Genomic DNA, 21,384 nt, shown 5'->3' with positions numbered 1-21,384 from the left:
TACCATACCTTTGTGAGTGGGCATTTGATTGAGTACATGTTCCTGAAATATATTTTATAACGTTAATACACTAGGTGTGCGCCTGTTTGTTTTCTTCTTTTTATATATAATATATATATACACACACACACACACACACACACACACACACACACACACACACACACACACACACACACACACACACACACACACACACACACACACACACACACACACACACACACTGTGTATGTGTATATATACACACATATATATTATATATACATATATATATATATACATATATATATACACACATATATATATATATATATATATATATATATATATATATATATATATATATATATATATATATATATATATATATATATATATATACAGTGTTCGTGAAACCTATACATTTGCAAGCCATGGGCGAGTGGATTTAAAATCGTGGCGAGCGCCTATTGGCCCAAGCAGCACACGTTTGGTACTAGGTGGCGAGTAGATTTTTTTGTTCGGCGAGTAGATTTTCTGGTGATTTGTCGACCACTGTATATATATATACATATATATATACACATATACATATACACACACACACACACACACATATATATAATAAAATTGAAATTTGTGAGGTTGGTGCTAGATGTGGTGGAAATGATTGGTCCTCAGCCTCTGGCCAATCAGATTGGTGGCTCTATGACGTCACCCAACTGCCACTCTCTTCTTCTCCTCACCCGCAGCTCACCTTCCCCCTCGGCCTCACCCAACTGACACACACACACACACACACTCCTCTTCACCCAGCTCACCTCCCCGCCGGCTCCCCCCCCCCATCCCTCCTCCAGCTCACCTCCCCCCAGGGAATCCACCAGGCTCACCCGAGCCCCGGCTAGCAGCAGCATGCTGGTAGTGTCGCCGCCAACACAGCTCCACGCGGGGTAGGGGGGGGGAACCGCCGCCGCCTCCAGCCACCTCTCCCCCACCACACCACATCTAGCTTCTCAACACTGAAGAGGTTAAGCGCTGTGGGACAGGCAGTGGGCTGGGCAGCCCCCGGAAGGTCCCTCCTCCTCCTGCTGCCCCTGGTAAGATGGCGGCACCCAGCGGACAGGCAGTGGGCAGGCAGCCTCCGGAAGGACCCCCTTCCTCCTGCAGCTGCCTCCGGTAAGATGGTGGTGCCGAGTAGACAGGCAGTGGGCGGGTAGCCTCCGGAAGGACCCCCTTCCTCCTGCAGCTGCCCCCGTTAAGAGGCGCTGGCGCAGGGAGGGGGGGGGGAGAGAGGGAGTCAGGAGAGAGGGGGCGGAGAGAGGGAGTCAGGAGAGAGGGGGGGGAGGGAGTCAGGAAAAGGGGGGTGGGGAGGAAGTCAGGAGAGAAGGGGGGGAAGCCCACTGACTGACACACACACTCACTGACTGACTGACTGACACACACTCACTCACTGACACACACACTCACTGACTGACACACACACTTCCCCCCTCAGTCAGCTCAGCTGCCAAACACACGGGGGGCACGGAGCTGTGAACAGGGGGGGGGGAACGGAGCTGTGAACGGGGGAGGGGAGAAACAAAGCATTGAATGGGGGGGGAATCGCAGTGGGGGGAGGGGGCGCAGCTCTGAACAGCTGTGAAGAGGCGGGGAAGGGCGTTGAGAGGGAGGATGGGGGAGCCAGAACATTACATCACGGGCAACGCCGGGTATATCAGCTAGTATATGTATATAAATAAAACAAAGGGAATTACAGCACCGATATAAAAGTGATAATGATAGTACTGAATAATATGTGAAAGTGAATAGATGAATGTAAAATATGACATTTAAGGAATTAAACACTTGTAAAAAAGTGTATTGAATGTGTGTATAAATGATCAGTATACAACACAATTAGGCAAGATGATGAAATCACATCTATTAGAAACGTGCAAGAGCCCAATAAGCACAATGTGATAACAAGAGACAGATGAGGCTGCATACAAAACCTCAACAAAAAAAACAGACACAAAAATCACACAATAAAATACAAAAATAAAAAGAGAGTGCTGGAGACATGTTCCCTATAAACCTAGCTGTGCTGTCCCTGCAGAAGTAAATACTGTGAGCAAATCCTGGACTGACATGAGATCAGCCATCCGATAGTGGCATCAATGAGTAAACTGATATTAAATCTATTAACATACAGTATGTGTCTTTGGTAGGGACTGATCTGTCCTCTACAATGAGAATTTCGACATCAGGGTCAGCAGAGAATAAGAATATAGGGTATTGTTCTCATTTATTGGTCCCCTTTATCTTAATGCATATCTATTAAAATTGTTTTTAGACTTAGAAAAAGTACTCTGGAGTACTTGAGAACGAAGAAATCCCTTAGTGGTGCACTACAGATTGCTAAATGATGAGCTTAAAAATAGATTTTTATTGACATTTTGTTCAAATAAAAAGCTGAAACAATATAAAAAACCACAATAGTAAGTGGTATTAATGGTATGGGTACACAGTCTATTGAGTGAAAGTATCACAAAACACATTAATATATATCGGTCTCTTGAAGTTTTAGAGTACCTGTGTCTGAGATAGGTAGAAACCTCTTGGGATAAACTTGGTGTGTAACAAATTGGCCAGTTAATAATAATAATAGCATGTTCTTGTATAGCGCCGACACCGGGAATTGAACCAGGCTCCCATGCAACAATCTCAGTGTCAATCAGTGTCTTTACTCACTGAGCCACTCCTTCTACCTATTCTCAGTTATTCTCAGTAGCTCTCTAACTATAGTATAATTCTGGAGGGCAATTGTCCGTCTAAGGACTAATATGCCGGTCAGTGTTACTGTTTTTACATCTAAACCAATAGACCATAACCTGTGAGCATTTTCTTATGCTAGTAACTGTGATGCACGGCTACTAGTTAATTTGTTATTTGCATGCTACAGTGCATTGCATTTGTAACACTGACCGCCATACTAGTCCTTAGACAGACAATTGCCCTCCAGAATTAAACTATAGTTACAGAGCTACTGAGAATAACTGGTCTATTTGTTACACACTTCATTTTATGAATCCACATTGTGTCCTGACGATGTAAAAGATTGACCCTGTCACCCTCACTTATAACTAATGAGACCACCTCTTTCCCCACTTTCAGACCCTTGCTACTTTGTTGATGTTTTTCCACAAAGTGTCTAAATACACCAGTTGCAGGAAGCCTTTATGTGTTCAGCAAACATGACTTTAAAAGGTATCTTGGTCATACCTATATATTGTTTCTTACAGCCACGTGTTAATAAATATACTACATGTGTGGTGTTACAGTTCATAAATTGATGAATTTTGAATATTTGTCTTGTGGTTTGTGAAGATTTTTTTTTGTTATTTTCCTTATCACATACTGTATCTTGCCCTCCTGGCAACAGTGACAACCCACTTGTTTAGCAGGTAATCACAAGAAATTATCAACAACTGTCAATGTTCGCTTAAGGTGGGTTGGTGCTAGAATGTTCTTTAGGGTTTAGCTTTTTCTAAAACATAATCTGTGGGTTCTTTGGTAAAATGTTCTCTAAAATCAAATCTTGGTTTAAAATACCCCAATGTTTCCTAAAAATGGTCTTAATACCATTGAGTCTCTCCATTGAGTGATGAAAGACATACAATTTGGTACCTCCTTAATTTTTCATAGTACCTCTTTCTTCTGAAGGAGTGTTCCTATAATTTTCAGCAGCTCTTTTATAGGAATCCTTAACCAGTGTACAATCATAATTATGTTCTAAACATCTATCCGTGAATAAATTGGGATTGGGCCTCAAAGTCTTCTTTTTTTAGAGCAATTGCGTCTCAGTCTCTGAAATTGTCCATACGATATGTTTTTAATCCACTTGGAATAGTTCCCACTCTTGGTATTCAAGTACCCATTGCAGTCCACTGTGTGTATATAGTTATCAGAATGGAACAACTCTAGGTCCAAAAATTCTAACTTCTCATTGCTCATATGCCATGTAAACTTTAAGCACATATTGTTCACATTGAGGGATCCTATGAACTCCAACAAATCATCCATGTCTCCATCCCAAATGAGGAAGCTATCATCAATAACATATTTAAATAAGAAAGAGATATTAGAGAACAACACGTTTGATAACTACTTTAGGACTGCAAATAATATTACATATTCTGTCTTTCAATTGTATTATTGGATTTGAGATAAAGACCATGGCAAGTAATTGCAAAAAGTGGCAGCCAAGTGGAACAAGGACTTCCCAGAAATAACAGAGATTGGCTCCTTGCTGGTAGGAATGAGTAGAACCAGGAAAATAATAATAATATCAGAGACATGGAGGAAATTACAATTTAAATTACTACATAGAGCATATTATGCGCTTGATATCCAATATAAACAGATAGAAAAGGATCAAAATAAATGCCCGAAATGTCTGCTTATTAAAGCGGATCTAAAACACTGCCTATGGGAAGGCCCATGTATATCTGTTTTTTTGGACCAGGTTCTAATATATATACATGACATGACAAAAGTGGTAACTGTGAAGGAACCTCTATCTGTTTTATTTGGGAACATGGAGGTGTGGAAAGAAGTTAATGAAGACTCAGGAATTCCAAGTACAGGTAAACCCCGTTATAGCGCGGTCCTCGGGGGCCACCCGATCCGACCGCGCTAGACCCGGGGTCGCACTAATTTAAAAAAAAAATGGCCGCCACTCGCCTGATCGGGAAGGAGAGGGGGAGTGAGGAGGGAAGGAAGGAAGGACGGAAGAGGTGGCCGGAAGCCCTACACGTCCCCTAGCAACGGCGAGTCCAGCCGCAACCTGCTCCTTACCTCCCACCACCGGCATCCATTTCCTCCCCCCCCAGGCCCCCAAACCTACCGGCCCTCCGCGGCATAGCCCACACGGCCCTCCGAGTCCCAGCCTGCTCCTCACTCACCCCCCCTCCTCCCTACACCTCCCTCCTCCCGACACCCCCCCCTCCTCCTGATGCCAGCTCCACTCCGATCTCAGCAGCCGACGCCAAAGGTAGGGAGGGGAGTGGGAGGTGTGGTGTAGTGTGCTGTGAGTGCTGTGTGCTTTGAGAGCTGTGTGCTGTGAGAGTGTGCTGTGAGTGCTGTGTGCTGTGAGTGCTGTGTGCTGTGAGAGTGTGCTGTGAGTGCTGTGTGCTGTGAGAGCTGAGTGCTGTGAGAGTGTGCTGTGAGAGTGTGCTGTGTGCTGTGAGTGTGTGCAGTGAGAGTGTGCAGTGAGAGTGTGTGCTGTGAGTGTGTGCAGTGTGCAGTGTGTGCAGTGAGTGTGTGTACAGTGAGTGTGTGTGCAGTGAGAGAGTGTGCAGTGAGAGTGTGTGCAGTGAGAGTGTGTGCAGTGGTGCAGTGAGAGTGTGCAGTGAGAGTGTGTGCAGTGAGTGTGTGCAGTGAGAGTGTGTGCAGTGTGCAGTGGTGCAGTGAGTGTGTGCACTGAGTGTGTGCAGTGAGAGTGTGTGCAGTGAGAGTGTGTGCAGTGGTGCAGTGAGAGTGTGTGCAGTGAGAGTGTGTGCAGTGAGAGAGTGTGCAGTGTATGCAGTGTGTGCAGTGTATGCAGTGTATGCAGTGTGTGCAGTGTGCAAAAAAATAAAAAAATAAATTGTTTTTTTTAAAAACGGGAGCCAGGTGAAAACTGCGTTATAACCGATTTCGCGTTATAACAGGTCGCGCTATAACGGGGTTTACCTGTACTGTAGTGCTGAAATATACCCCTGGCAGCTAGAAAGTCTATAATGGTGAAATGGGGGAAATGGGGGAAATGTGACCTTCCAAACATTGGAAACAGTTAAAACATATCTCACTCAGCTACTGACCTTAGATAAAATGGAAACGGAGACCAATAATGAACAAAAAACTGAGATTTTTTTTACAAACTGGGAACCCTTTTATTGACTCCCTACCACACAGTGAAAAAGGCCAAATATATCAGGCTTTCGCACACACATCGTGGATTCTCTTGCAGCAAATTGCACAAGGTCATAATGAGGTAAACAGAGGGAGAAAAGAAACAGGTTAAAGGGGTATCAAGACAGGAGAACAGTACATCTGAACCTAACGTCTGTAATATGTGTCTGACTAAAGTACTGTTTTGTACATTCTGTGAGTTCATTATTTAATTTCAAAATGGTGTATTTTTGAGTAAAGCTTGAGCATCTCATTAACTTTTTACTTTTACGTTTAATTTAAACATGGAAAAGTGTAAAGATGTGCTAAAATCTGTCATGTTTACCAGCAATGTTGGAAAATCAATAAAAAGAACAATGAGAAAAAAAATGTTTTGTGTAAAACCAGATTCTTCAGATACTTATTTTTTTCCAGACATAGTATTTTTCCAAGAAACCCATGAATAGATTATCATACGATGGGGCAAATGTGGTACCCATTGCAGTGCCACAATCATGCAGATAAAATACTCCTTCAATAATAAAATAATTGTGGTCTAAAATAATCTGTGTCCCTTCTAAAATTAAACTGTAATTCATCCTTCAATGTTTCATATGTTTTTAAAAAGTAATCCACGGCCTTATTCCTTTCTATGCTCTGTGCATGTATCCAAGGCTTGAACGTTGCATGAAACCAGTATATAGCTATCCTTCCCTATTGAAATTCTGTAATAGCTGTAACAAGTGTATTGTGTCCCTTAAATGGGATTCTAAGCGACACACTATAGTTTGAAGAAATGCGTTGATGAATTCTGACCGGTTACTAGGTAAGGAGTCTATGTCTGATATGATTGGGCAACCAGAGGGTACATTCTAATCTTTATGCACCTTTGGCAAGTGGTCAAAAAAATGGGATTCCAGGATACTCATGAAAAATAAAATAAAATTTGGACTGTTTGATATATATACTGCTGCGACACACTTTATTCGAGCAAATACCCAGTATGTACCTGGCAGATACCTGGAATGCGCCGCTCCTCACCTCTGACAAGCCCCGTTGTGTTTGCCTTCCCAGCCATGGTTCATGCCTGGCTGACGGGCGGCTGATCTGTTAAATGATAATGATTAGGATTTAATAGGCTGCAATGCTTCGCGTGTCTACCAGATGGCATAAATTCATGAATTGTAATGCAGTATATATATATATATACTGTGCAGTATTGCAGCCAGCGGGAATAAAATGCTTCAATCCCTGCCTGGAAAATAACGCAATGCACTCGGGCAGAAAACAGTCACAAACCTCAATACACCCGAGTATACCCGAATTCGTGGGACTAGCCGAGCTCGAATAAAGTGTGTCGCCAGTGTATATATCAATCAATTTTTTGCACAAGACCTGAGAGTGTCAATATACAGTGTGTGTGTGTGTGTGTGTGTATGTGTGTGTATGTGTGTGTGTGTGTGTGTGTGTGTGTGTGTGTGTGTGTGTGTGTGTGTGTGTGTGTGTGTGTGTGTGTGTGTGTGTGTGTATAAATATATATATATACTGACACTCACGTCTTGTGCAAAAAAAGGTTATTACATTTTATTTAAAGTTTGATAAATGTCCCTTTTTGGACCATAATATGGACACACGATTGGCGCTACTATATCCTTTTTTTCCACAATAAGGATAATGTAAATAGAATTTGACTTTTTTTTGCATAAGACCTGAGAGTGCCGGTATATTTTTTCCTCTACGAATTCTCTATTACCTGTGCACGTGGCAAAGTTAGCTGATGTAGTTGGAGTGCTACTATTTCATCGTCTGCACATAAAGATATATATATATATATATATATATATATATATATATATATATATATATATATATACTAGCATTTGTGCCCGGCTTCACCCAGGGAATGTAATATTGAATACATGTCCAGGCCCCCCCGCCCCCCGGTGCCGGCACAGGTCCCCCACCCCACCTGCTGGCACATCTCCAAGCTGGCACATCTCCCCCGCACATCTCACATCACACACACAGGCACAAACACGCCCCCTCCCTTAGTAGCCATGACCCCCCTCCACCCCTGCTCTAACAGATTTGCTGTACAGCCGAGTGAAACTTAGAATGTCCATAATTTGGGAGGTGAGTGACATTGGAAGCTCAAAATAGTTGCGTTGACCTACAAATCCGCAGCAGAATGTCCAGTGAACGTTTTTTTTTGTGCTATGTGGTGCCGTTTCTGAGATTTCCATGCTTCTGACATACAAACAAACGGAATCCAACTTAGAATTATAGTATAGATATTGATGTAGAGGTGTCTGTACCGTGTTAGCCGAGCTTAATAATCAAAAACAAATAGTCTATACCATTCTGTGGCTAACGAAATGCTTTTATTTGTGCGAGCTTTCTCCAATAATATACACAATTAGTACATAGTACATAGAAACACAAACTGTAGGAAAGAGACTTCCTATCCCAGAGAGTCTTTGAGACAATCTAAGTGGTGTGTTAATAGGCGTTGAAACAATAAGAGAAGGGGTGTAAGTCCAGTGGATGGCAGTGTCTGACAATGATAGTTGGCATGTGCCTCTGTGGGTATAATTATGAGTGCCTCTGTGGGTATAATTATGAGTCCTTTTTAGATTTGACTTGAAGGTGGATAGAAACGTTTCTGGACATATAAGCCCATAGCCACAAAGCTCCGTTAAGTGACTTAGCAGTACATTAACTAAACTTAATGTCACGTTAAGGCTTGACGCATATCTTCAAAGACCAATAATATAATGTTAAAGAGCATTGCATGAACTATAACAGCCGTTCGTGACAATGATATGCAAACGTGGCGTTTACTCTAACATTGCATATCCACTAAAAGTCTGTTAAGGTTAATGCAGGGACCCTCCGTTTCCTCTCCTCAAAAGGTCCTAATTCAGAGTGTTTCTAATTCAGACATTAAGCTAATGAGATATACAACGTCCATTGTTTTTGCATATAATTAGCTTTGTGGATATGTGTTAATCTCAGGTAAAAATAACATCCATTACTGTTTTACTTAACAGGGTGTTATGAGCCATTGCAGAATATGTTTCTCCTGTAAAGAAGATATTCACGAGCAGAGCACAAGAGAAGAGCAGTGATATAGTGAGAACTCAAAGATGTGTGTAAAGCCTAGAACAGGGGTGGCCAACTCCAGTCTTCAAGGGCCAATAACAGACCAGGTACTGTATTGGGGACATCCCTGCTTCAGCACAGGTGGCTCAGTCATTCTCACTGAGCCACTGATTAAGCAACCTGAGCTAAAGCAGGGATAGCCTTAAAACCTGACCTGTTGGTGGCCCTTGAGGACTGAAGTTGGCCACTCCTGGCCTAGAAGGTGTGGAGCAGATCATTGTAGATGCTACAGAATGTGGTATGTGTCACGTGTCATTGTTTAGAGATGTGTTCTGGTCATCGAGATCAAAGTGGGAGAAACATAGATGACGCGTAACAATGTAGGATCATTGTTATTAATTTGCTACAATATTTTCCATGTATTTTTTTGCCTACAGTCTTATGCTTTTTTTTTTTACTTTGATTTCAAACAGGTTGTTTGGTGTTACTTCATTAATTCAAAACAACTGTTCAAGCACATGGAAGATCATAACAAACCCCAGTCTAAAATGGTACCACAATGCCAATCCCGTTATCCTGTTGGCATTGTATTACACGCTGGCCACCCTTATACGTCTTTGGCTACAGGAACCTGTTGTAAGTGTAATATATTTTATTGATTCTTGAACTGGATAGGATATTGTTATTCTGCTGATAAAAAAAAAACACTTAAATAATATCATATCAAACTCTTAATGGACCTATTTGTTTTCAGACTATTAGATTGGTTAGCATTTTTCACTTTGCCATTGATCTTTATTGATTATTAAGTTGTTCTGCCCTTGTAAGATCTACTTTTTGCATCCTGTATATTTATGTGTCCAAGTACATTACTCTTTTAATAATCTGAATTGTGTAGTCAGAATAAAGACGCATAAAAGGCTACAGCCCATCAATGCAGGTATATTGTTATTTTCCCTCTGGAATAAAACTAGATAAATTACTACATCATATTCCTGGGGAAATCAAGGAGTACTGCAAAGTTATAAATAGATAGAGAATGCTCAAAATGTACTTTCAAATGTCCATTTCTGTAACAGATTCGTGATTTAAATCTATAGACAAGCAATATCCTACATGTGTGTTTTTTGTACTAAATCAGTTCTATACTTTGAGAAAATACTTGTAGCATTTTTTTTAAACAACTCTAAATTAAATTACATTTTTAATGTATTATAATGTAACAAACATTTTTTGTTTCTATAGCAACCATTTACAAAGTCACATTCCCTTCGTCTTCTGAAACAGGCTCTGACACACGTCTTTTTGAGCCCTGCCCGCACTCAAGCAGTGCACCAATTGTATCTAGTGATGGTCACATGATCTTCCCCACTGAACTTTGCATCTTTGGTCCTCTTCTGCTGCACTGACAGCCATTTATTGAACCCCCGAGCCGAATCTTCGCTGATCGATCACAGGAGAATGGATCGATCAGCAACTTAGCTAATTATTTATCATTGTGTGGATTGTATTGATGCACATATTAAAGGGAATTTTTAAAAAAAAATTTAAACGTCAGCTTGGATTTCTGCTTTAAGATATAATTTAAAACCAGGACAGACGAGTCCTTTGCAATAAAACGATCGGCGGTATATATTTCAAGAAAGTAACGATAGGCCTACTAATGTAATTTGGATACTTACATGTAGTGAGAAAACTCTGAACATGGTTGCAAATAATGCTTATTTTCTGGATATTCCAAGAGGTTTGGAAAAATAATTGTCACTATAGAATAAAAATAAAAGGATAGGAAGTAGAGCACAGCAAAAAGAAGTTACGGGCTGGAGGCAAAAATAAGATTGGTTATTTATTAGGCATAATAGCCACAAAAATCGGACACACAAGTAGATTACTCTGACGCGTTTCCCGCCGTGGAGCCGCTTTATCAAAGAGAGCAAAAAGACCCTCGGTTTGCAACTCTCCCTCATCATCAGTAATTGTTAGGATAATGTAGCTACTTTAGATTGTTGATCAAAAAGATAAAGAAAAGCTCCCTGTACGCCGCACTAGAGATCACCTATATCTATGTTAAAACTACATATGTTGCCCCCGATGAAGCCACTACAGGTGAAACATATGTAGGGCAAGCTAAGCGTTACCACCTAGTACGCTGGCTATATCGGAGAGGTCTGTTGCCTATTCCTTTCAGAGTGTTTCGGAGACTTCATTAGGAAGCACAACACTCTGACTACTCCTTAACTATTATGGTTCATGGTTCACAGTACAAGACACATACTCTGTGATCTTGCATCAACTGCTAGTGTTCACCATGACAGACCCACAGGCTCACTAAATATTGAACCTGACGGTCTGGCACAAATGTGTATGTATACCTGATCTATTACTGTATCTACTTGTCAAACCAAGCGTACATATCAATTCAGGTTACACCCCTCACTACCATCTAGGAGTAGGTTTCATATGACAGAATATTGTAGCTTAATCACTACCACCTCTAGTATAATTATATAGTGGTGGGACACTCTAATTGACAATAGTGGTTTTTGTTCTACACTGTCATTTCTATTAGGTACACAGTTCACCTCTCCGTTTTTATTTCAATTATTTTAATTACTTTGGTTCACATTACTGCTGCAATAAACAAATTTTAACTGTTTACTAATAAATATTAAGTTTTAACATAGATATAGGTGATCTCTAGTGCGGCGTACAGGGAGCTTTTCTTTATCTTTTTGATCTACATTTAACCTTTTCCCTGCCAGCACCACTTATACACTTTATTGCAGTTTTTGTTCCTATATCACACAGGTTATATCATTTAGGTTTTTTCCTCCTTTCACATTAGTATAGTGCAAGGTGCACACATTATGACCTTCTAGTCATTCCACTCCCCCTCTGTATACTTTAGATTGTTGTATTAAAACACACAAATAGATGTAGCAGATTTTACCGCTCCCGATAACGCAAAACATTGCGTTAATTCTGGGGTGTCATTTAACAGTAGCACTATTCAAAACAATGGTTTGGGCGATAGCACACGTTATTTAACGTGCTATTTTATGTGTAACTACGTCTTAACAAGGGGGGGAGGGGGTAACATCTGCTACATCTATACACTACACTTTGTTATGGTTTATTCTCAAAAGCCAGACATAATTGACTCCACAAAGTTTAAGGTAAGTTGATAAAAGATATACCGGGCTGCATATTGTCAGAACCAGTATTTAGTAATGACCCGGTTTGATATGAAACAAGAATGTGTGACCTGAGAGCTCAGGCCCAAAGTTATACATTTACTGGGGTGTCAGATGTGGTAGCTTTGACGTTTATGAAGTGCAGTGCCTGTAAGTTACTGTATGTAATTTTGTAGGTAAGCCAGGAAGAGAATGAGGAAGAGGAGAAAGAAGGGGACTGTAGCCCAGCACCTCTCACTGCAGAAAGAAGACGTAGTCTGTGGTATGCAAGCCACTACACTACGGATGAAAGAAAAGTAAGGCTTAGAGGAAAAGCATCTACTTTTGTATTCTTCTATTGATTGTGACTCAGCAGGGTTATATCATTCCAAACAAGTCATTTGCTATCATTGAATGTCATATAAATAATTGAAAATAAAACGCTTTACTGTTATTAATGCTTGATTTGCTGTGCCAGTAGTAAATTGACTAGAATGAGTGCCAAGTTAGAAATAACTGTTATTGCACACGTTCAGAGACGCTGCACTTCCATTTCTCTACGTTCAGAAACTTTGGTCATATGAGGTCTTTGAAATGGAACTAAAAAGCCTCCAGGGTAATGTGTCATGCTCGTCCTGCCACGCAACTGCATGTCAAATATGACTGGAATAGTACATTGCACTAAAGAAGCAAAATGTCAACCACATCGCTCTAATTTTGTTCACATCAACAATTCCTTATGTTGCCTCCATTATCTTAGCTCCGTAACCATGTCACGTAAGTTTGCTTGTAGGAAAAAATAATGAAAACTGCTATGCACTAATTTTGTATTTGTGGTAGAAAGGAGTTTCCAGAAGTGTACTCCTCTTCTCTACTGATAACAAATATAGTTTATGTACTGTATCCTGGAAAATGGCTTTATATAGCTAAATAGCTAATATATAGATATTACATATACATTTGCGTATGAACTAAAAAAAAAATGTTAGGCAGAAGACTGCATAACTGAAATTGTGATGCATCCATTGCTTGCTTTGGGATTATTGTACACTTAAAAAATGCATGCTTAAGTGTATTCTATTCCAATCATTCATTGTTATCATAGTAGTAGCACTTCCTAGCACAGTTGACTTCAGTGTTACCGCTGTGGTTTATTGGAAGAGCCTTATACATCTAATCAAGGGATTCATCTAATATGTTTTTTAAAAATAAATGACACATTGCAAGTGCTTGTTTTATTTTATCCTATAGTGCTTCTGTCTTTCAAAATATTGCTTACACACAACTAGAACAGTGTTACCGGCAGCCAAATCTTGTCGATGATGATACAAATTGAATTACTGCTGTGGCTGTATTTAATTTGTCCTGCTTTGCTTCTTGCAGCTTCTTTCAATGACTCAAGATGAATACAAGCCATCTAATGTTAGTATGCACCAATTACTTCTTCTCACGTTTTGTATTGTATTGAACCAGTCCATAAATATAACAGGGCATGAGTTTATTATGTATTAATATATATTGATTTGTTGTAAGTTGTAATACCCTTTAATGGACCAACAAGAGAGTTCTTCATAGATGGAATCATTGGCCCAGATGCCCTTAACTTCGTTAAAGCAGGGTAAATAACGTCAGGTTACCTTAATTAGTAACAGCCATTATTTTCCCTGAGTTTAACGCATATCCACAAAGGTGGATATCATTCGCATTTGCTTAACGTCAGGTTAAATTAGGACTACCCTGCGTTAAGTAAATTAACACTTTGTTGCATTAACGTAAACAACCCTGGTGTAAATCATGTCTTAACTAACCTATATTTCAGAGTCTGGGTGCGGGTAACGCCACTGTTAGGTATGATCTAAATAACTTAACGTTAACTAAATTACCTAATGTTAACTTAATAACCTGCATTACCGTGTGTGGCCTTTAGTGGATAGTGTTAGGGGAGCGCTTATTTTGCATATAATTGGCACTAACCACAGGAAAAACTGAACCATATGTTATTTCATGGAGTAACATTGGGTTCAAATTAGGTTATTCTCTTTAGTGGCTATGCCTTATGCTTAACCAAACATTAATTTAGTTAACATTAGGTTACATAGCCTGATGGAGCTTGCTGTATGTGGTTTACAGTGCGCAGAGCTTTCAAGACCTCACAGGTCTCTTCTTCATGCATACTGTACTTGATTTAATCTATAATGATGCTCAGTCTTTAAGGTTTTACAGCTTCCATCAACTACACATCTTCAGGAATAACATATTTACTAAAACGTTGACCTCCACTCATTGGGAAATGATCATTGTAAATGATATGCTTAGTCACGTGATTACACATTTCCAGAATGATTTCACTGGAAGTGCAGTAAATACAAAGGTGAATGCCCTTCTTGGACCAAAATGAACCAATATGTGTGATCATTTGAGGCATTTACTGTATCGGTGTTATACAAGGTACAATGAACCATTAATTCCACTTTTTATGGTCTCTGATAAAAAAATTTTTTTCTTTATTTACTTAGAGAAGAGTGTGAAATGTTTGGTTCAAAGATGATTGTGCTTTGTTTTTGACCCCTCCCCCCCCCCAAAAAAATCTGTCGTCGGTGAAACTGCACATTCACAGTTATCGTGGCGACTTTCTATATTTACTGTATCTTACAAGTCCGTAAGAGCTGCAAATAATATATGCAAATGAATTAAACTTGCCAAATGACATTTTTTACGGGCTTTTTTGCAGTTTGCAGATCGGCCGGAAGGTCACGGACCAAAATCTCGCCTACATGTGCAGCTAGTGTTAATGTGCCCGCTGCTGGGGGAACCCGCAGAATGCTAACCATGGCATCACCCCCAGCGGGAAATCTTTCCATGGGGGGGGGGGGGTTCTATTTGGAAGACCGTAAATCGTGCTACATCTGTAACTCAGGTTGGCAAAATGGGGCTTTTGTTAGAAAGGAGAGAAGAAAGGATAGATTAACCTAAAGTCCATGGGAGGGGGAGACACCTGGGAAATATGCTAATTTAAATAATTTTAATATAGTTTCATTTTTTAATGAACATAATTTCCAGGTATCTGAGGTGTGTTCACAGGTATCTCCCAACGTGGAGTATAGGTTAATATATGTATTTATCTCTCTATCCTCTTGCCTCATCTCCTCTCTAGCAAAAGCCATATTTCATCTACTTGAGGGAGGTGAGTTTCCTAGCTTGACCTGAGATAACTGGTGAATAAGCGTAAATTAAATAATTACAATATATTTATATCAGCATATTTCCCAGGTAGCTCAGGTGAAAGGCTTGCATATCTGCCATTGAAGCCAAGGTTTTAATCATTCTAAAACCTCACCTTATTCTAACTAACCATTGCATCCCATAGAGGCTAGTAAGGCATTGCCATGCAATGTCTTACTAACTGCTAAGGCATATAAAGTGTTAACCATGCTGAACCTCCCACTTGAGACACCTAAGCCCATCACCCAACCCCACTACTGCTTGTCAAAGGTCCCCTAATGCAGGGTGCATAAACGTTTTTGTTTTTGCGCACCCCGGCCTGCTCTCCCCTCCTTAACTTCCCTCTAGCATCGGCGGCGTCATTTGATGTCATGGCATCATGATATCACGTGATGTCTTGCTGCCATGGCAACATGTTGCTATTTGACATTTGACCCAGCGGTGTAATTTGACTCCGCTTTATCCTGGGTGCGTCGCCAGAAGCTGATGGAGAGCAGGCAAGAGGCAGTTACAGAGGCCTTGCGCGCTCCCCTGGCATTTTATTTAAATGTTGTGGGAAGAGCACTGGGTCTCTGTAAGTGCCGCCCCTTCTCCCCCCCCCTCCCCCCCAGAAACATTACCCCTGCTTTAATGGACCAAAACATTAATATGTGAGAATAAAATGGGTTGTACACTTAATCGCTCAGAGTGCTGTCCTTTATACATTTTACCTAAACATTTCTATTTGAAATACAGGGTTCATTAACCTCTTCAAATTCAGTAAGGCTACCTATGCGCTCTCATATAGAGCCTCACACAGAAGAAAATGTACTTACCCCACCCATGTTGATACAGGAACTAAGTCACGTGAAATATGTTTCAGATGGAAAAAGTTTTTCCGAAGTTACTTTATTGATTTCTTATAATAATTGGAACCATGTGTCAATCACATAACGTGTCCCACCACTAAGCCACCATCAACCCAGGCTCACCTGCTAACGCAAAACACTCCATCTCCCTTTGCACAGCCGAGAGATCATGGAAACGTTTCTGTTCCCCATTCTTACTTCCCACCTTCCAATCCCTCGTCCACCAATACACCTCCACTCTCAAATTGCAAAAACAAATATACTACCCTTATCACCTCACTATCACCGTATGCACACCAAATTTTTTCCACCCTACACTATCTGCTATGAGCCTCCCCATCTCTCTCGCTTAAGCCCCTCTCACCCATGGAGCTTGCCTCCTACTTCTGACAAAAAATTAACCACATCTGTTCTTCCTTCCTCACTGCTGACTCCCCTTCCCCAATATCAACCACCCTTACCTACTCCTTCCTCTCCTTCTGCCCAACCTCTGACGATGATCTTCTCTCAATCATGACACACTCATCACACCACATCCCTTCCTGACCCCATTCCAAACTCTGTCCTCTCCTTCCACGCCTTCTCCCCTATCTCTCCTCCTTCTTCAACCTTTCCTTATTCAGCGGACAATATCCAGACTCATTCAAAACTGTTGTGGTCATCCCTCTCCTCAAAAAACATCTTTTGGCCCTACCCTCCCATCCAACTTTTGCCCTACCTCACTCCTTCCATATTTCTCCAAACTCCTCGAGCACATCGTTCACAAATCTCCACCCTGATTCACACCCATTTCCTCCTTCTCATTGTCTAGTCTGGCTTCCTGCTCTCACACTCTACTGAAACTGCCCTCCTCACCATCCACAACTTTCTCTCCCAGTTCCGTCACCTTGAGCAATTCATCATCTCTTTTCCCTCTATACTGCCCCCGTCTTTGACCTCAACTCCTCCCATGGATTCAACATTCATTGTTTTGAAGACAACATGCAAATCTCATGAAAGTCTTTCCCACTATTCTCACCCAAACTTTCCACCCATATCTCTGCCTGACTTTCAGCAATTTCCACCTGGATATCCTTCCACTTCCTACAAATGAACCCAGCTAAGCATGAAGTCCTTTACTTTCCTGCTTCCGCCTCCCTTCCATCCTCCACAATCCCCACCATCTCCTCCTCCCCTTCTGCTTGCAACCTTGTAGTCACCTTTGACTCTCCTCTCTTTGTCCAACACATCACCTCCATCACTACCATCTGTCGCTACCACCTATACAACATACTCGGCCAAACTTCTCATTCACTCCCTCATCTACAGCCATCTTGACAACTATAACTCCCTTCACGTCGCTGTCCCCCTCCTCCTTACCCCTCCAACAAATTCAAAACTCTCCCAACTTTACTGGCTACCAAGCCAAAAATGTTCCCTCTTCAAATTCCTCGCCCTGGTCTCATCTCTCGCCACACCCTTTCCCGACCTCTTCGCTCCCTAACTGCCACAACCATCACTCCCTCTGGCGCCCTGTGCCTGCTCACAATTTAGAAAATTTGTTTTACTCGCCCCCCTCCACTGGAACAAGCTCCCCCACCACATCCAATCTGCCCCTCCCTAGCTATCTTCAGAACCAACTCAAAACTCATCTCTTCTCCATCACATTCTGAAGTCCCCCCCGTTAACCTCCTATTCCATCCCCTCCCTCACCCCACCCTCCCACAACACCCATGATCTCCCTTACCCTCACCCCTACTTAGTCTCTTGAAAAATCCAAGTCACCCACCTCACTGATACAATTGCCTCCACTGTCACCACTGTCAGATCGATCACCATGCCACCGACAAGACTTAATCCAGAGACCTGACTGAACCCCTGCCCACCAACCAAGCAAGATCTCAATGCACCTAACCCATAGTCCAACCATAATGTTCCCACTCCTGCCCACCACAAAGACATTTGAACAATTATTCTATAATCTAATCTATATATAACCACACCTTTGTTTTACTAACTAATGTTACCCTGGATATGCGCTATATAAATGTTGTTATAAATAAATAAATAAATATGGAGTTTCATTCATTGGGTGTGGGGGGGGGGTATATTTCCCTTTCAAGTGGATTAGTTCCTGGGGCGGTTGTTCCCTGAGGCCTCCTTAGGACCTCAACATGGGTGGGCTAAGCACATTTTTCTTATATATAGTACTCCAGTGGTAAAATTAAGCTACCTAAGTTTTGTATAAGGGTCTAGATAACCACACTGAAGAGGTTAATGAACCTTTTAACTAATGTAGAAATGAATAGGACACGTGTATATATATTCTTTTTTAAATGTTAGTACCATGACCTACAGAGCTATTAGCCATTCTTGGTTAATAAGGCAGTAGCCATTGTTTCATGATGGGGGGAAAGAGGTTGGGTGTGTTTGGGAAGGGGATGGGGGAAGTGTGGATAATGGTGTCTCTGAGTGGAAGGTAAGACCTCCATGGGTTTGATGAGGTATGAGTTTAAACCCTTGTATGGCACAGCGATTAGCAAAACATTGCATGCCAATGCCTTACACTATCCTATGGCATGCAATTGGTAGAGGCTTGGTTCCTGTCAGTTTCCAGATGGTATTGTAGCAAATCTGGCAAAAAATGCATGCAAAGGAGTATAATTATTAATTTAGTTAATATATTCATTATATATGTATTTATGCATTGATAAATCATCATTATTTGGGGTAAAAATACTAGATTTTTATCACCTCAAATTCCATGCTGTTTTTTTGCATTACATTTGCTTTGACTTTATAAATAATGAATCCTATATAAAATAAGTATTAGAACAGTGGATGGGAGACTTTCTTATTTTCTCTAAGTCTATATCACAAAGCTAGAAATAGTTGGTTGAAAGACATACAGTATAGAGCTAGATGTAGTGGAATTACAGTTGCATACAGTAACTTCAGCTTAGTAGGGAAGTAGGAAAGTGTTGAGTGTATACAAAGGATGAAGACCCATTTCACTAGAACAAGGAAGTTCAAGTTCACTCATCGGGGGGGCTACCAGCAGATTAGGATTTCAGAGCAATACATACTGTACAGTACCGAGTCAAGTTGTCTTTGTGATAATTAAGGCTAATTTGTTAATTATATGCTAATTAGAGAAATCTTGATAACTTGGCCTGAGGACAGAGCTTAAGCACCCTTTAATTAGAACAATAAATGTAGGATTTAGTCTTATTATTGTCTTATTAAGGCCCAGATTCATCACATTTCGATAAAGTGGAGATATTACCGAATTGTAAAAACGTTTTTTAGAGTGCGTTAATAGGGAAAGAATAAGTAGGAATTCATTAATATTTCTACGCTCCTAAATAAGGCGCGAAGTCAAATTGAGAGTTGACATATTTTGGCCAAAGTTGCGAGAACGGTAAAATGGAGACAAAGCCATGGACCTCTCTGCAAATGTCCCGGTCACGTATTGTAGGAGATTTAAACAATGCAGGGAGATACTGGGGCCTGTAACTCAGGAAGCAGGGGGTTCCCGGGGCTGAAATTAGCCGGATCAGCTCCGGAGATCCAGTGCTTTAATACTGTGTTATTCAAATAAAATAAAAGCAGCTTCATTACCTTGGCGGCTTGTGTGTAATTGATAAATAAGCCTCACAGATTCAATTACAGTATACACTCCGCAGAATGTGGCACTATGAAAACCCAAAGGACCCAGAATCTACAGTATGAGCAGCATGTTTCATTTGTAAAAATAGCAGTACAGGAAAAAAAACACACGAGCTAGTACGCACAAAAACTAAAAGAAAAAGTAGAAGAATACAATATGTTGTTAATAACTGTTGAAGGTAGGGGAGATAGGATTTCATCCCATCACATAAAAATACCACAATATACATTTGCACGGGACATCTGATGAAGGCATGCTATGGATCATGTTCTAACTGTATGACATATGTACATTCTTTAAGTCTGCATGATTGTACTTTGTTGAGGCCTATAACTGAACATACTGTACAGTATTGAGCATTTTGAAACTTTGATGGGGTTACTACAGTATGCTTGTTCTTGATATGACTTTTAGTGAGTTTCTTGCCTCTAATGTGTACATTGTATTTTGGTGATATGTTAAAATAGTCACAGAGAACAACCTATATTATACAATATGCAAGGCATAATTAAAATGTAATGTATGTATGCATATCTTTATTTATATAGCGCCCACAGCTGTACTTAGCGCTTTACAAGAGAGACAATACAGGGAATTATAGTACAATAAGTGCAACAAACAAGATCAGACAATAAGAAAGGAAATCACTGCCCCAGAGATCTTACAATTTAAGTGGTATGTTGGGAAACTTACTGAGACAGCAGCAGAGGGAGTAAGTGCAGTAGATGGCAGTGCTTGGCCACAGTGCTTGGTAGGAGTGACAGTGGGTGAGGAACAGTAGCTATGAGTCCAGGCTATTGAAGGGCTTCATTTAAGAGGTGAGTTTTAAGGTTTATCTTAAAGGTGGGGAGAGAAGGTGATTGGTGTATACTGAGTGTAAGGGAGTTCCACGGGTAAGGGACAGTGAGGGAATAAGGTTTAAGGCGAGAAAGCAGTAGAGGTGAAAGGAGTGAAAAGGAGACGGTTATGGGTAGAGCGCAGGAGATGAGCAGGGGCATAGCGAGGCATCAAAGCTGATGCCTAGGGAGGAGCAGATGAGTGAAGAGCCTTAAAGGTAAGGAGGAGAACTTTATGGGTGATCCGAAACTTGATGGGAAGCCTGGAGAGGGATTTAAGGAGGAGATGAGCAGAGACTATTTTGGGAGAGAGTGAAATTAGTCTAGCAGCAGAATTTTGGATAGATTACAAAGGAGAAAGTTGTGCGGCAGGGAGGCCAGTTATCAGTATGTTACAATAATACAGGTGGGAGAGGATCAGGGCATGCATTAGAGTGTTAGCCGGAGATTGGCAGAGGAAAGGACGAATCTTGGCAATATTACGTAGGAAGAAGCAACAAGTTTTAGCTCTGCAGTGAATACACATTTTATTTACTAATCTTGAGATAAAAAAAGTATATTAAAGTAATTAAAGGGCTAATTCAATATATCCATTGACTTGAATGGGACGTTGGATTATATTGAACTATCCCCTATAAAACATTTACTGAAAAATATTTAAA

The 21,384-nt window shown here is 40.8% G+C and overlaps 1 protein-coding gene across 4 annotated transcripts in view; it reads left to right on the top strand.

The window, feature by feature from the left end:
- The window catches only part of PIEZO2 (piezo type mechanosensitive ion channel component 2), a 504,990-nt gene that overhangs the window by 367,147 nt on the left and 116,459 nt on the right, over positions 1 to 21,384 (top strand). For all 4 annotated transcript variants that reach the window (XM_075585381.1, XM_075585382.1, XM_075585380.1 and 1 more), the window contains exons 8-10: positions 9,468 to 9,630; positions 12,365 to 12,484; positions 13,551 to 13,589. In XM_075585381.1, coding sequence (XP_075441496.1) covers positions 9,468 to 9,630; positions 12,365 to 12,484; positions 13,551 to 13,589 — 322 coding nt within the window. The remainder of the gene's footprint in view (positions 1 to 9,467; positions 9,631 to 12,364; positions 12,485 to 13,550; positions 13,590 to 21,384) is intronic.

The sequence above is a fragment of the Ascaphus truei genome, chromosome 2 (genome assembly GCF_040206685.1).
Source record: "Ascaphus truei isolate aAscTru1 chromosome 2, aAscTru1.hap1, whole genome shotgun sequence".
Classification (NCBI taxonomy): Eukaryota; Metazoa; Chordata; class Amphibia; order Anura; family Ascaphidae; genus Ascaphus; species Ascaphus truei.
Note: the sequence above shows the minus strand (reverse complement) of the source record. Positions and strands in the feature narration are given on the sequence as shown.